At 42.7% G+C, this 14,453-nt stretch overlaps 1 protein-coding gene across 19 annotated transcripts in view; it reads right to left on the reverse strand.

Annotated features, from left to right (window-relative positions):
* The window catches only part of MPHOSPH9 (M-phase phosphoprotein 9), a 99,085-nt gene that overhangs the window by 45,853 nt on the left and 38,779 nt on the right, over positions 1 to 14,453 (reverse strand). For 15 of the 19 annotated variants that reach the window (XM_063614650.1, XM_055237962.2, XM_055237963.2 and 12 more), the window contains 4 exons: positions 8,018 to 8,143; positions 7,392 to 7,852; positions 6,932 to 7,087; positions 3,060 to 3,147 (listed from right to left, as the gene is read on the reverse strand). In XM_063614650.1, the coding sequence (XP_063470720.1) occupies positions 3,060 to 3,147; positions 6,932 to 7,087; positions 7,392 to 7,852; positions 8,018 to 8,143 (831 nt within the window). The remainder of the gene's footprint in view (positions 1 to 3,059; positions 3,148 to 6,931; positions 7,088 to 7,391; positions 7,853 to 8,017; positions 8,144 to 14,453) is intronic. The other 4 variants (XM_063614644.1, XM_055237966.2, XM_063614646.1 and 1 more) reach the window with 1 other exon arrangement.

A 14,453-nucleotide genomic window follows, 5' to 3' on the forward strand; every position in this document is an offset into this window, starting at 1 on the left:
AGATCATGCCACTGCACTCCAGCCCTGGTGACAGAGTGAGACTCTGTCTCAAAAAAAAAAAAAAAGAAAATACAGGAAATTCAAAACCCATCTGATATGTTAATATTCACCCAACAATCATTTCTGGAATACCCACTAGGTGACAGGCACTAGGGTGCCAGAAATGTAAGATTAACAAAAAAGATAATAGTCCCTAATGTCATGAAGCTTAGGAGGAGAGGAACTAAAAAAGCAAACAGGCCAGGCACTGTGGCTCACAGAGGAAATCCCAGCACTTTGGGAGGACTGCTAGAGCCCAGGAGTTCAAGACCAGCCTGGGCGACATAGCGTGTCTCAACAAAAAATTTTAAAAATCAGCTGGGTGTGGTGGTGCGTGCCTATAGTCTCAACTACTCAAGAGGCTGAGATGGGAGGAGCACTTGAGCACAAGAGGTTGAGACTGCAGTAAGCCATGACAGCTCCACAGCACTCTAGCCTGGGCAACGGAGTGAGACCCTGTCTTGAAAAAAAAAAAGGGCAAAGATAAAAACAGCATATAAAACAAAATAGGCTGGGTGCCAGTAACCCCAGCACTTTGGGAGGCTGAAGCGGGCAGATCACCTGAGGTCAGGAGTTCGAGGCCAGCCTGGCCAACATAGTGAAATCCCGTCTCTACTAAAAATACAAAAATTAGCCGGGCTTGGTGGTAGGCACCTGTAATCCCAGCTATTCAGGAGGCTGAGGCAGGAGAATCCCTTGAACCAGGGAGACGGAGGTTGCAGTGAGCCAATATCGCACCATTGCACTCCAGCCTGGGTGACAGAGCGAGACTCTATCTCAACAAGGCAACAAGGGCGAGACTCCATCTCAACAAAAAACCAAAATAGACAGTTTCCACCAAAATTTTGTGCATAAGGTTATATGTATCTCATACATATACACACTACTCTATGATAGCTATAATGCATTTTATCTTCTAATAGATATTAAAAATAAAACTTGTAAACACAGACTTTGAGAAACTTTTGACCTTTAAAAAGATTGCCTTACACCAAAAGATTGGGAATGACATAACAAAGGTCTTTGTTCAGAAAGAAAAGAAGTTACGTGTAAAAAAATAAAACTTGGTAATGCGTGGGGAAAAAAGAAATTTTAGCATAAAAAGTTTATGCACTTTTAGTTATATATCCAAGAAAACTAAAAATTTATGTGGCACATAAAATCTTGTAGACAAACATTCATAGCAATATAATTTAAGCCGGGTGTGGTGGCTCACGCTTGTAATCCCAGCACTTTGGGAGGCCGAGGTGGGCGGATCACGAGGTCAGGAGATCGAGACCACGGTGAAACCCCGTCTCCACTAAAAATACAAAAAATTAGCCGGGCGTGGTGGCGGACACCTGTAGTCCCAGCTACTCAGAGAGGCTGAGGCAGGAGAATGGCGTGAACCCGGGAGGCGGAGCTTGCAGTGAGCCGAGATTGCGCCACTGCACTCCAGCCTGGGCGACAGAGCGAGACTCTGTCTCAAAAAAAAAAAAAAAAAAAAAAAAAAAAAAATATATATATATATATATATATAATTTACATAGCCAGAAAGCATATAAACATTACCTGATGAATGTAAACAAAAATGGGGTATTATTCACAGAATGAAATATATTCAGCCATAAAAAGGAATGAATACTGATATGTTACAACACGGATGAACCTTGAAAATATACTAAGTGAGGAAGCCAGACACGAAAGGCCACACAGTCTAGGATTTCATTTATATCAATGTTCAGAAAAGGCAAATGCACAGAGAAAGAAAACCGAGTAGTGGTTGCCAGGGTGTGGAAGGACAGAATGTGGGGGGTGACGGCTAAGGGGTGTGGGGTTTTTTGGTTTTTTTTTTTCTTTTTTTGAGGAAAATGTCCTAAAATTGATTGTGGTGGTGGTTGCCCAACTCTAAATATACTAAAATTCGTGGAATTGTACACTTTAAAAGGGTAAGTTTTATGATATGCAAATTATATTGCAAAAAATTTTAAAAAAAATTTTTTTTGAGACAGGGTCATGCTCTCTTGCTCAGGCTACAGTGCTGTGGTGCAATCATGATCCTTGCAGCCTCAACTTCCTGGGATCAAGTCATCCTCCTGCCTCAGCCTCCCAAGTAGCTGGGGCCACAGCTGTGCACCACCACGCCCAGCTAATTTGTAGAGACAGAGGTCTCTGTATGTTACCCAGGCTGGTCTCGAACTCCTGGGCTCAAGCAACCCTCCCACCTCAGCCTCCCAAAGTGCTAGGATTACTGACATGAGCCACCACACCTGGCCAAAAGGTAAGTTTTAAAAGGGTAAAGTTTAGGCCAGGTGCGGTGGCTCACACCTGTAATCCTGGCACTCTGGGAGGCCGAGGCGGGTGGATCACGAGGTCAGGCATTAGAGACCAGCCTGACCGACATGGTGAAACCCCATCTCTACTAAAAATACAGAAATTAGCCAGGCACGGTGGCATGTGCCTGTAGTCCCAGCTACTAGGGAGCCTGAGGCAGAAGAATCACTTGAACCTGGGAGGCAAAGGTTGCAGTGAGCTGAGATCGCGCAACTGCACTACAGCCTAGGTGACAGAGCAAGACTCCATCTCAAAAAAAAGAAAGGGTGCAGTGGCTCACGCCTGTAATCCCAGCACTTTGGGAGGCCGAGGCAGGAGGATCACAAGGTCAGGAGATCGAGACCATCCTGTCTAACACGGTGAAACCCCGTCTCTACTAAAAAATACAAAAAACTAGCTGGGCGTGGTGGAGGGCGCCTGTAGTCCCAGCTACTCAGGAGGCTGAGGCAGAAGAATGGCGTGAACCTGGGAGGCAGAGCTTGCAGTGAGCCGAAATCGCGCCACTGCACTCCAGCCTGGGCAACAGAGCGAGATTCCGTCTCAAAAAAAAAAAAAAAAGGGTAAAGTTTATAGTATTATATGAAGCCAACAGCACTAAAAATATAAACATCATAAGCTTTCCTTAAAAAGACAAGAAACATAACTGATGTTATCATGAAATAATTCATTTGTCTCACCAGAACTCCCACCAGAAAAAGAGTACTTACCACTTCAATTTCCAGTAAGTTATTCTTATTTTCAAGTGTTCTCACGCAACTGGTAGCTTCATGCAAAGCACTATCTAATTGGCCACATCTAAAAACCATAAATTTAGTTTAAATTAGAAGATAAAATTATTATCCTTAAAAGTATTATATAAATCTAATCAATTCTCTAATATGTAAGACAAATTCTCCAGTGTTAACTAAGACTCAGGATGCCATTTTAATAGAATATATCCCAATGAATCTAATAATATAGTACATAGAGAAAAGGCTAAAATTGGCCAGGCACAGTGGCTCACACCTGTAATACCAACACTTTGGGAGGCTGAGGCAGGCAGATCACTTGAGGCCAGGAGTTCGAGATCAGCCTGGCCAACATGGTGAAACCCCATCTCTACTAAAAATACAAAAATTAGCTGGGCATGGTGGCACGTGCCTGTAGTCCCAGCTACTCAGGAGGCTGAGGTGGGAGGGTGGCTTGAACCTGGGAGGCTGAGGTTGCAGCGGGCTGAGATCACGCCACTGCATTCCAGCCTGAGTGACAGAGTGAGAACTTGTCTCCAAAAAAAAAAGCCTAAAATAATTTTTTTAAAAGATATAAAAAAAAAGACGTGCATAAAATAGCTTGATCTTAGCTATCAAAAAAATCTGTATCTACATATATGCATTATGATTTCTGGAAAAATGCAAAAAATTAAATTTCGATTTGGGATTTGGGACTAGAGGTTGGGGTAGGGAGATTTACTTTTTTTTTTTGGAGACAGGATCTCACTCCATAACCCAGGCTGAAGTACAGTGGTGCAATCATGGTTCACTGCAGCCTTAACCTTCTGGGCTCAAGCAACCCTCCTGCCTCAACCTCCTGAGTATGCACCACCACACACAGCTGATTTGATTTTCTGTAGAGATGGGATCTCACTTTGTTGCCCAGGCTGGTCTCAAACTCCTGGACTCAGGCGATCCAATTTACTTTTCATATTATGTCCTTCTGTACTATTTCGAATTTAGCATGAATATAACTATTCTTATAATTAACTTCCTTTGTAAAGTTAATTATCACAGACCCTCAAAATAACAAAATACATAGAAGAATTCAGTTACCATCTTGACTCAGTGTTTAACATAGTATGAATAATAAAAGCTTTATTTATTTAGCACTGACTATACACCAGGTCTTTAAGCACGTTTCATTTATCCTCACAATTCTGTCCATTAAGACTATCATTGGTCCCAGCCAGGCGCAGTGGCTCACGCCTGTAATCCCAGCACTTTGAGAGGCCAAGGCGGGTGGATCACGAGGTCGGGAGATCGAGACCATCCTGGCTAAACCATCCTGGCTAACATGGTGAAACCCCATCTCTACTAAAATACAAAAAATTAGCCGGGCATCGTGGCAGGTGCCTGTAGTCCCAGCTACTCGGGAGTCTGAGGCAGGAGAATGGCATGAACCTGGGAGGCGGAGCTTGCAGTGAGCCGAGATAGCACCACTGTACTCCAGCCTAGGCGACAGAGACTCCATCTCAAAAAAAAAAAAGAAAGAAAAAAAGATTATCATTGATCCCATTTTATAGTTGAGAAAACAAAGACAGTTCAGTTCCTCACTGAAAGTCACACAGGCTGTAAGCAGTCACACTGGGAGCATAAGCTGGGCACTCCTAGTTCATGCTCCTAACCACTGTGCATTAATGCAGCACAGACATGAAATACTGATAAGACTATTGTTGAAAAAAAATCACTCAAATAGTCAAGTGTGTGTTAACTGTATTTGGCTTTTTTCCATACTATGGATTCTAATGTGCCAGAGGATCACGGTCCCAAGTTCCAAATCCGTGACATAGTAATCTGATATCACAGCTGGCTAATGGCTCCATTTGTAACACCAGGGGGATTCTCCAATTTGCAATTTTAAGTTTGGAAAAAACCAGTGTATATGCTGATAACAATGGTTTTTATCTTGGGGGAATCATTTCTCCAGTTCTAAATGACTGCCATGTATTTTGTTTCTACTGTCCTCTGTAACAGCTTTTTTTTTTTTTAACCATAAGCCAGATCAAATCTTTTTTGGGAAGAGGAGAAAATAATGTACTGCTATTCATTTTACACAGTGATTACATCTACTCCAGTAACCAAGCCTGCCACCATTATTAACTGCTGTAACACAGCCATTTACTTAAAACTCTGGCTTCCAATTTGCTCCACCTATATTTGCTCATTGCCCTACACACTCAAACATCTTCTAGTCATAAAAATGTTTTAACTGGCAATAATTTATTCTAGGTACCTTCTTTAGGACTGTTTTTATCTTCAAAAGTTCACTGGTGGGCTTCTTTCACACTTGTTTTCCTACAGGAAGTAACTGCAGTCATCTTTGCTTTTTTTTTTTTTTTTTTTTTTTTTGAAACTGAGTTTCACTCTGTCGCCCAGGCTGGAGTGCAGTGACACAATTTCGGCTCACTGCAACCTCCGCCTCTCGGGTTCAAGCGATTCTCCTGCCTCAGCCTCCCGAGTATCTGGGACTACAGGTGCACACCACCACATCCAGCTACTTTCTGTTTATTTAGTAGAGACAGAGTTTCAATATGTTGTCTAGGCTGGTCTTGAACTCCTAACCTCTAGTGATCTGCCTGCCTTGGCCTCCCAAAGTGCTGGGATTACAGGTGTGAGCCACCACACTCAGCCTCATCTTTGCCTTCTAAACAAAAACAGTAACAAAAAACCCAACTTCCCATAACCTGCTATCTACTGTTTGTGTCGTAAAAAACCTAAACCTGTCTCTTTTCTTTTGGTTTGGCTCTTTTTCAAATTACTTTTCCCTACCATTGTACCCCCACACCACCAAATGCAAAATGAAAGCTGTAGAAACATTCAATAAGACAGCCATGTTAACTACCACAGCAACCAAAACTACTTACAATATAAAGGCTAGTTTTCCCATAACTTTGAAAGTTAAACTGTTAACCAGATGGAAGATTTTAGTTCCCTCCTAGGCTCTTTGAAGTGAGCTTTGTCTTTTCTCCCTAGAGAACGCCTTGCTATCAGCTAGACCTGCATCGATTTTCAATCTATTTAAGTGCTATTTATTTATTTAGAGACAGGGTGTCGCTTTGTCACCCAGGCTGGAGTGCAGTGGCACAACCTCAGTTCACTGCAGCCTCGACTTCCTGAGCTCAAGCAATCCTCTCACCTCAGCCTCCCCAGTAAGTGGGACCACAGGTACACACCACCTAATGTTTTAATTTTTTGTAGAGACAGGGTTCCACTATGTTGCCCAGGCTGGTCTTGAACTCCTGAGCTCAAGAGATCTGCCTGCCACAGCCTCCCAAAGTGCTGGGTTACAGACGTGAGCCACCATGCCTGACCAAGTCCCATTTAATAGTAAAGTATGTTGCAAGGACTCTACTACTAATACTAGTGAAAGCGTCAGATTTTCTAAGTGATTCTAAAATAGGTGTGAAGCTATCCTGAATATAAGGCCATTCTCCCTTGCATTTCTTTGTGGGTTTTTTTGGAATGGGAACTACAGTATTTTAATGGGCCTATTAAAAAGGTGGAGAACTGCCACAGAACTTATTAGGAATAAGCCACAGACTTATTAGGAAGTCCATAGTACTGCTCTCCCCATCAACGACATTACTCTGCATATACAAAATTCGCTCAACTGTTTCAGTATTTTGCCCATGTGAAACAAATGGCTCCATGTCAGTTATTAGTGTATTATAAGAGGGGGGTTTAGCTTCAAAAATACTTAGGCAAACATGACTGTTAAAATTTCAAATCCAAAGTATATATTTTCAAAGTGTTTTCTCACATTATACTTCTGTGAAAATAATACATCCAAGGTGGAGAAAACTTCACAGCTAAATTATAAATTTTACCTGTCTACAAGAATTTGATTGGTTATCTTCCAATCTTCAACTCCAGAGATTTCTTTTGCCTCCAGCTTCTGTTTCAAACTATTTATTTCTGATTCATAATAAGCTCGAAGATCTGCTATGTGTCGAGCATGCTTTTCCTTCAGGTTCTGCCTAATCCTTATTCGGTGAGAATAAAAAATATATATTAGGAAAGCTATCCTCAGTCTCCGTCCCACAAGAGAAAACAAGAACACAATGATTCTCATGGGGAAAAATATAGCATATTTCCTTTGCATACTACAAAATATATAGATTAATACACAAAAAGTTGACAATCAAGTGAAAAAGTTTTTATATGCTCCATCTTAAAAATGCTAAATCTCTAAGACTTTATGCAATACTGAAGTTCAATAAAGATCATTTTCAATCAGACATCACTGAAAATCTATTAACATTACAAGCCATTCACTGAAATACATACTTAGACAATATCACAGGATCTTCCAAGGAAGTCAATGAAATGCATTCTGGGACACTGTTGGCTGTACCTGGAAGCTGGGACTGACTGACTGAGGCCGAAGCGACCATGACAGTGTTTTCTTCATCTACAGTGTTGACCGAGATATCATTACTAGTAATGGTATATACTGACGGAAACGTGGAACTGGTCCTACTTTCATTTTGGAATGTCTGATTTTTCCAAGAGTCCAGCGGAGAAGCTTTTGTGTGTGAGGGATATTTTGGAAATCCAGGTAACTGAGAAGTGACATTACTTGCTTGTGAAAATGAGTCTATGTCAGAGGGAGTAGACATACTAGGCTCTAGAACAGAGTCCGGGGAAAAGGATATTCTGTCATCAAGGGCATTCGGAAGGCCGTGAGGTTGAATCCCTGAAATCTGCTGCTTTGGCTTCATGTGTAACGTTGGATCTAGAGTCAGGACCTAGAAACCAGACAACAAGGAAGTCTTACCCTCAGAACTCGGCTTTGTTTTGCTTGTTTTGAAGTGACTAGGCTTTAGATCTCCTAGGGAAAATGAAGCTTGAGGTAAAAGTTAGAGTCAGGAAGCATTGTTCACGTTCACTCGGCAGAATGTGGACAACTTTACCTCTGGTGGATGATTTGGGTTGGAAGCAGAAGTGAGATTCCTTTCAGGTAACTGCTTGTTTTCCCTTTGTTTTTTATAATAAATATCCTTCAGTGACGGTAGCTTCATCTCATTACTAGTATTAGACTTAAAGATATGAAACAAAATTCAATGGTGTTATCAATAATGAAACAAATTAATGATATCAAAATAAGCACCATAAAAAGATTTCTGAAAGACTTTAAGCAAATTGAAAATGTAGACTGTCAGATTTGTAATACAAGCTTGGAAGTCATTACCTAGTATGATGAGTCTACCTCAGAATGGAAAGATGTTTGGATCTCCTAACAATTTAGGACACTAAGGGGATAATGTGAACATTAATTATTTAGCAGCCTATGAATACTTCCAAATAATGAAATTCTTAGTAGTTCTCCCACTCAAAATAAGAACCAAGTTTTATGGGTTTCTTTGAGACAAGGTCTCACCCTGTTGCCCAGGCTGGAGTGCAGTGGTGTGATCATGGTTCACTGCAGCCTCAATCTCCCAGGCTAAGGTGATCTTCCTGCCTCAACTTCCCAAGTTGCTGGGACTACACGATTGCGCCACTACGCCCAGCTAATTTTTGTATTTTTTTGTAGAGACAGGGTCTTGCCATGTTGCCCAGGCTAGTCTCAAACTCCTGAGCTCAAGCAGTCCTCCCACCTTAGCTTCCCAAAGTGCTGGGATTACAGGCATGAGCCACCACGCCTAGCCAATAACCAAGTTTTGAGGTAAGAAAATATTTCATAGGCCGGGCGTGGTGGCTCATGCCTGTAATCCCAGCACTTCGAGAGGCCAAGGTGAGTGATCACTTGAAGTCGAGAGTTTGAGACCAGCCTAGACAACATGGAGAAACCTCGTCTCTACTAAAAATACAAAATTAGCCGGGCATGGTGGCGCATGCCTGTAATCCCAGCTACAAGGGAGGCTGAGGCAGGAGAATCGCTTGAACCTGGAAGGCGGAGGTTGCGGCGAGCCGAGATCGTGCCATTGCACTCCAGCCTGCGCAACAAGAGCGAAACTCCGTCTCAAACAAAAAAAAAAAAGAAAAGAAAATACTTCATAATGAATGATAGAAGGATGAGAAAACTTTCGGCCAAGTTAATTTCATATGGCTGAAGTAAAAAGCACCAAGAGGTGGAGTTCCTTATCTATGTAGTTACAATCATGTTTGTTTAAAGAGTTGGCCAACCAAAACTAGGTGTCACAAAGTGACCCAATGAAAATAAGTCCCCCCCCCCATCACTTCTCGGCCTTTTGGCTAAGATCAAGTGAAAATACGTCCCTTTATTCATTAGCAAAATAAGAAGATATGACCCTAGGCTGGACACGGTGGCTTACGCCTGTAATCCCAGCGCTTTGGGAGGCTGAGGCAGGCGGATTGCCTGAGGTCGGGAGTTCGAGACCAGCCTGGCTAATATGGTGAAACCCCGTCTCTACTAAAACTACAAAAATTAGCTGGGAGTGGTGGCGCAGGCCTGTAATCCCAGCAATGCAGGAGACTGAAGTGGGACAATCACTTGAACCCGGGAGGCAGAGGTTGCAGTGAGCTAGGATCATGCCACTACACTCCTTCACTCTAGCCTGGGGGACAGAGCAAGACTCTGTCTCAAAAAACAGAAGATAGGACCCCAATTTCGAAAAATTGAAATCAGGGCTTCACTACACTAAAAATGTTGCAGAGAGGTCTAGGCTCTAAACATTAAAACTTTTGGCTTAAATTATTTCAAGGTGGGATGTATTATAGGGTGTGAGAGGAGAACCAATTAACTTCGGGCCTCAAATTTAAACTGTGAACATTGTCACAAATGAGATTACAGATTCAACAATAGATATACTGAAAACACTGAAAGAACACATTAATCATGTAGCTTTAAATTTGTGTCCCATTTCTAGACCCTACATAGGCTGCAGAGCACCATGAATATATATTTTTAAAACCTTATAACTACCCTGTGAGTGTGTGCATTAAATGCATTAATTTGTTAAATCTAAACCTTTAAAATATACTGTGGTGGCTCACGCCTGTAATCCCAACACTTTGGGAGGCCAAGGCAGGTGATCACTTGAGGTCAGAAGTTCGACACCAGCCTGGCCAATATTGGTGAAACCCCATCTCTACTAAAAACACAAAAATTAGCTGGGTATGGTGGCGCGTGCCTGTAATCCCAGCTACTTGGGAGGCTGAAGCAGGAGAATTGCTTGAACCCAGGAGGCGGAGGATGCAGTGAGCTGAGATCGTACCACTGCATTCCAGCCTGTGAAACAGAGCGAGACTCTGCCTCAAAAAAAATAGTACCACAATTCCCATAATCCTGCTGTAGAATTCATTTCTTACATGCCAATAACCTAAAGAAGGCTTTTCAAGACCTGAAGCCTGTGAAGAGTAGCATTACTCCAGCTATGGCCACAGCCTGGTGGCCTGGGGGAATAGTTGGGGTTATTCTATTCAAAGCTCATGGGAATAGAAAAGTGCCACTTTTCGCCACTTTTATGTTCTTGTCATGTTAACATCTCTAAAGTAGGGATGCCTCTTGTAATTAATGGCATCTTATAATTGCTCTGGGCCAAGTTGTGGTTGTGATAGACTGTCATTCCCTGCTCATGAGCTCAAAATTGGCCAAATAGGTATCAGCAGCTTGGAAGACAAACCTACACACTACAATGAAGCTCCTGAGGACCAATATTTAAGAGAACGGTGAATCAGACACGTTTAGCAACATACTACACATGAGAGTCCAAAGCGGGCTAGTCCTACATGCTACTAAGACAGGTAAAAAGCAGAAAGGCCTCTTCCATTCTTTTTAAAGAAATGCAGAATCGCTGATGCTCTTGGTGGGCTAGAAGAAGATAATGTGGGAAAACACAGAAACTAACACCAAGGTGAAGAGAGAGAAGTGGCCAGGCATAGTGGTTCACATTTGTAATCCCAGCACTTTGCGAGGCTGAGGCAGGAGGATTGCTTGAGTCCAGGAGTTCGAGAGACCAGCCTGGGTAACATAGAGAGACATTGCCTCTACTAAAAAAAAAAAAAAAAAAAAAATGAGCCAGATGTGGTTGCACATGACTGTAGTCCCAGCTACTCAGGAGGCTGAGGCAAGAGGATCGCCTGAGCCCAGGAGGTTGAGTCTGCAGTTATCTATGATCAAGCTGCTATACTCCAGCCTGGGTAACAGAGTGAGACCATAAAGAAAGAAAGAGAGAAAGAGAGAGAGAAGAGAAGAGAAGAGAAGAGAAGAGAAGAGAAGAGAAGAGAAGAGAAGAGAAGAGTATAACCCTCTGAGAAGGAAAGAATTTTAGCCACTTTTATTTCACTTATGTTTTCCTTTTTAAAGTATGCATAAGAGTTATATAATAAGCCAGGCACAGTGGCTCACACCTATAATCTCAGCACTTTGGGAGGCTGAGGCAGGTGGGTCACAAGGTCAGGAGATCGAGACCATCCTGGCCAACATGGTGGAACCTCGTTTCTACTAAAAACACAAAAAAATTAGCTGGGCATGGTAGCGCATGCCTGTAGTCCCAGCTACTCAGGAGGCTGAAGCAGGAGAATCGCTTGAACCCAGGAGGTGGAGGTTGCAGTGAGCCGAGATCACACCACTGCACTCCAGCCTGGCAACAAAGCAAGACTCCGTCTCAAAAAAAAGTTATATAATAGGCCAGGCACAGTGACTCACAGCTGTAATCCCAGCACTTTGGGAGACCAAAGCAGGGGAATCACTTGAGCCCAGGAGTTTGAGACCAGCCTAGGCAACACAGCAAAAATCCTATCTCTATTAAAAAAAAAAAAAAAAGTTACTGATACATAATAAAACCTATGTTTAAGTCTAAAGACTCTTTCCATAAGTACAAAATATAAATTCTAAAGTGGTTAAAAAAAAAAAAAAAGCATTGTATCAGTCTAATTTATAAATTTTTCTTGGTAGAACATGAAATGGGAAACCTTAAAGTTGACGATACCATAGAGTCAACAAAATGTAGTATCCATTCACTTACTGATGTTCAAGATCAAGTAACACTGTGAGCCCTGCAACTGCAAAGCCTACTAAGCCTGCCTTGCCCCCTACAATCTTAACTCCCTCATCCTTCATTTCTCTGTGTTGACCTGTGTCTTTTCGTTCCTTTCATGAAGTATGGAATGTTGGTTTCCGTCACTGAGACTCTGATGCTTACAAGTACGTTGCCCCGTCTGTCTGTCTGTACATGTCATTCATTTTTATGTCTCTTGGTTACTTTAATAGTATCTCTCCTTTCCCCAGGTACTCTTTCACTACCTGATCAAAATACAGAAGTGAAGGCCGGGTGCAGTAGCTCATGCCTGTAATCCCAGCACTTTGGGAGGCCAAGGCAGGCGGATCACCTGAGGTCAGGAGTTCGAGAGCAGCCTGGCCAATATGGCGAAACCCCGTCTCTACACAAATACAAAACATAGCTGGGCATGATGGCAGGTGCCTGTAATCCCAGCTACTTGGAAGGTTGAGGCGGGAGAATCACTTGAACCCAGGAGGCGGAGATTGCAGTGAGCCGAGATCACACCATTGCACTCCAGCCTGGGTAACAGAGTGAGACTCCGTCTCAAAGAAAAAAAAAAAAAAAGAAAGAAAAAATACAGAGGTGAAATAGGTACATTGACATACATTTACTGGATAGTTTTATTTCTTTGCTCTTAAATTTAAAAAAGAAAATGGTCCAGTGCAGTGGCTCACGCCTGTATTCCCAGCACTTTGGGAGGCTGGTGGGAGGATCACCAGCCTGGCCAACATCACGAAACTCCCTCTCTACTAAAAATACAAAAATTAGCCGGATATGGTGGCACATGCCCATAATCCCAGCTACTCAGGAGGCTGAGGCAGGAGAATCACTTGAACCTGGAACCACTGCACTCCAGCCTAAGTGACAGACTGAGACTCCGTCTCAGAAAAAAAAAAAAAAAAAAAATTTTTTTTTTAAATGTACCGTTCTTACTCAAAGAAAATCCAGCAAATTGGCCGGGCGCAGTGGTGCATGTCTGTAATTCCAGCACTTGGGAGGCCAAGGCAGGCAAATCACGAGGTCAAGAGATCGAGACCATCCTGACCAACATGGTGAAACCCCGTCTCTACTAAAAATACAAAAATTAGCTGAGCGTGGTGGCATGCGCCTGTAGTCCCAGCTACTCGGGAGGCTGAGGCAGGATAATCACTTGAACCCGGAAGGCAGAGGTTGCAGTGAGCTGAGATCGCGCCACTGCACTCCAACCTGGCGACAGAGTGAAACTGTCTCAAAAAAAAAAAAAAAAAAATACAGCAAATTAAGTTGCTCATAACTATGGTGGAAATGGATTGCGTAACAAATGAAAACGAATGGAGGTGCAACAAATGAAAAATCAACACCAATTCTGGGAAAAGGGGAAGAAATTAATAGCTGAGGACCTACTACATATGAAACAGTAGGCACAATCCATTTAATTTCACAAAACACTAACCAGCATTTTTTTTTTCCCTTTTTGAGACAGGGTCTCACTCTGTCACACCGGCTAGAGTGCAATGGTGTGACCTCCTGGGCTCAAGTGATCCTCTCACCTCAGCCTCCCAAAGTACAAGGATTACAGGTGTAAGCAACCATGCCCAGCCCAAACCAGCCAGAATTTTTTAAAAGTGGAATTTTTAATTCTATTTTTTTCTGTTGTTGTTTTTGCTGAGATGGAGTCTCACTCTGCCACCCAGGCTGGAGTGCAGTGGCACCATCTTGGCTCACTGCAATCTCCACCTCCTGGGTTCAAGTGATTCTCCTGCCTCAGCCACTTGAGCAGCTGGGATTACAAGTGCATGCCACCACACCCAGTTAATTTTTGTATTTTTAGTAGAGATGGGGTTTCACCATGTTGGCCAGGCTGGTCTTGAACTCCCAACCTCAGGTGATCCGCCCGCCTTGGCCTACCAAAGTGCTGGGATTACAGGCTTGAGCCATGGCACCCAGCCTTTAATTCCACTTTTAAGAAGCATTGCTAAGATTACGTAAGGAAAAAATGACAGATTGAATTTGAAAACGAGTGAGTATAATTGTAAAGCCCATGCTTTTCCCAGTATTTTAGAAGTTGAAAAATAAAATTTACACTGGAGTACTTAGCAACAATTGTAAAACACAAACACACACAATTTTTTTTTTCTTCAAGATGGAGTTTCACTCTCGTTGCCCAAGCTGGAGTGCAATGGCACGATCTCGGTTCACTGCAGCCTACACCTCCCAGGTTCAAGTGATTCTCCTGCCTCAGCCTCCCGAGTAGCTGAGATTAACAGGCACACGCCACCACGTCTGGCTAATTTTTTTGTATTTTTAGTAGAAACGGCGTTTCACCGTGTTAGCCAGGCTGGTCTCGAACTCCTGACCTCAGATGATCCGCTGCCTCAGCCTCCCAAAGTGCCGGGATTACAGG

The sequence above is a fragment of the Symphalangus syndactylus genome, chromosome 13, assembly GCF_028878055.3.
Source record: "Symphalangus syndactylus isolate Jambi chromosome 13, NHGRI_mSymSyn1-v2.1_pri, whole genome shotgun sequence".
NCBI classification, from domain to species: domain Eukaryota; kingdom Metazoa; phylum Chordata; class Mammalia; order Primates; family Hylobatidae; genus Symphalangus; species Symphalangus syndactylus.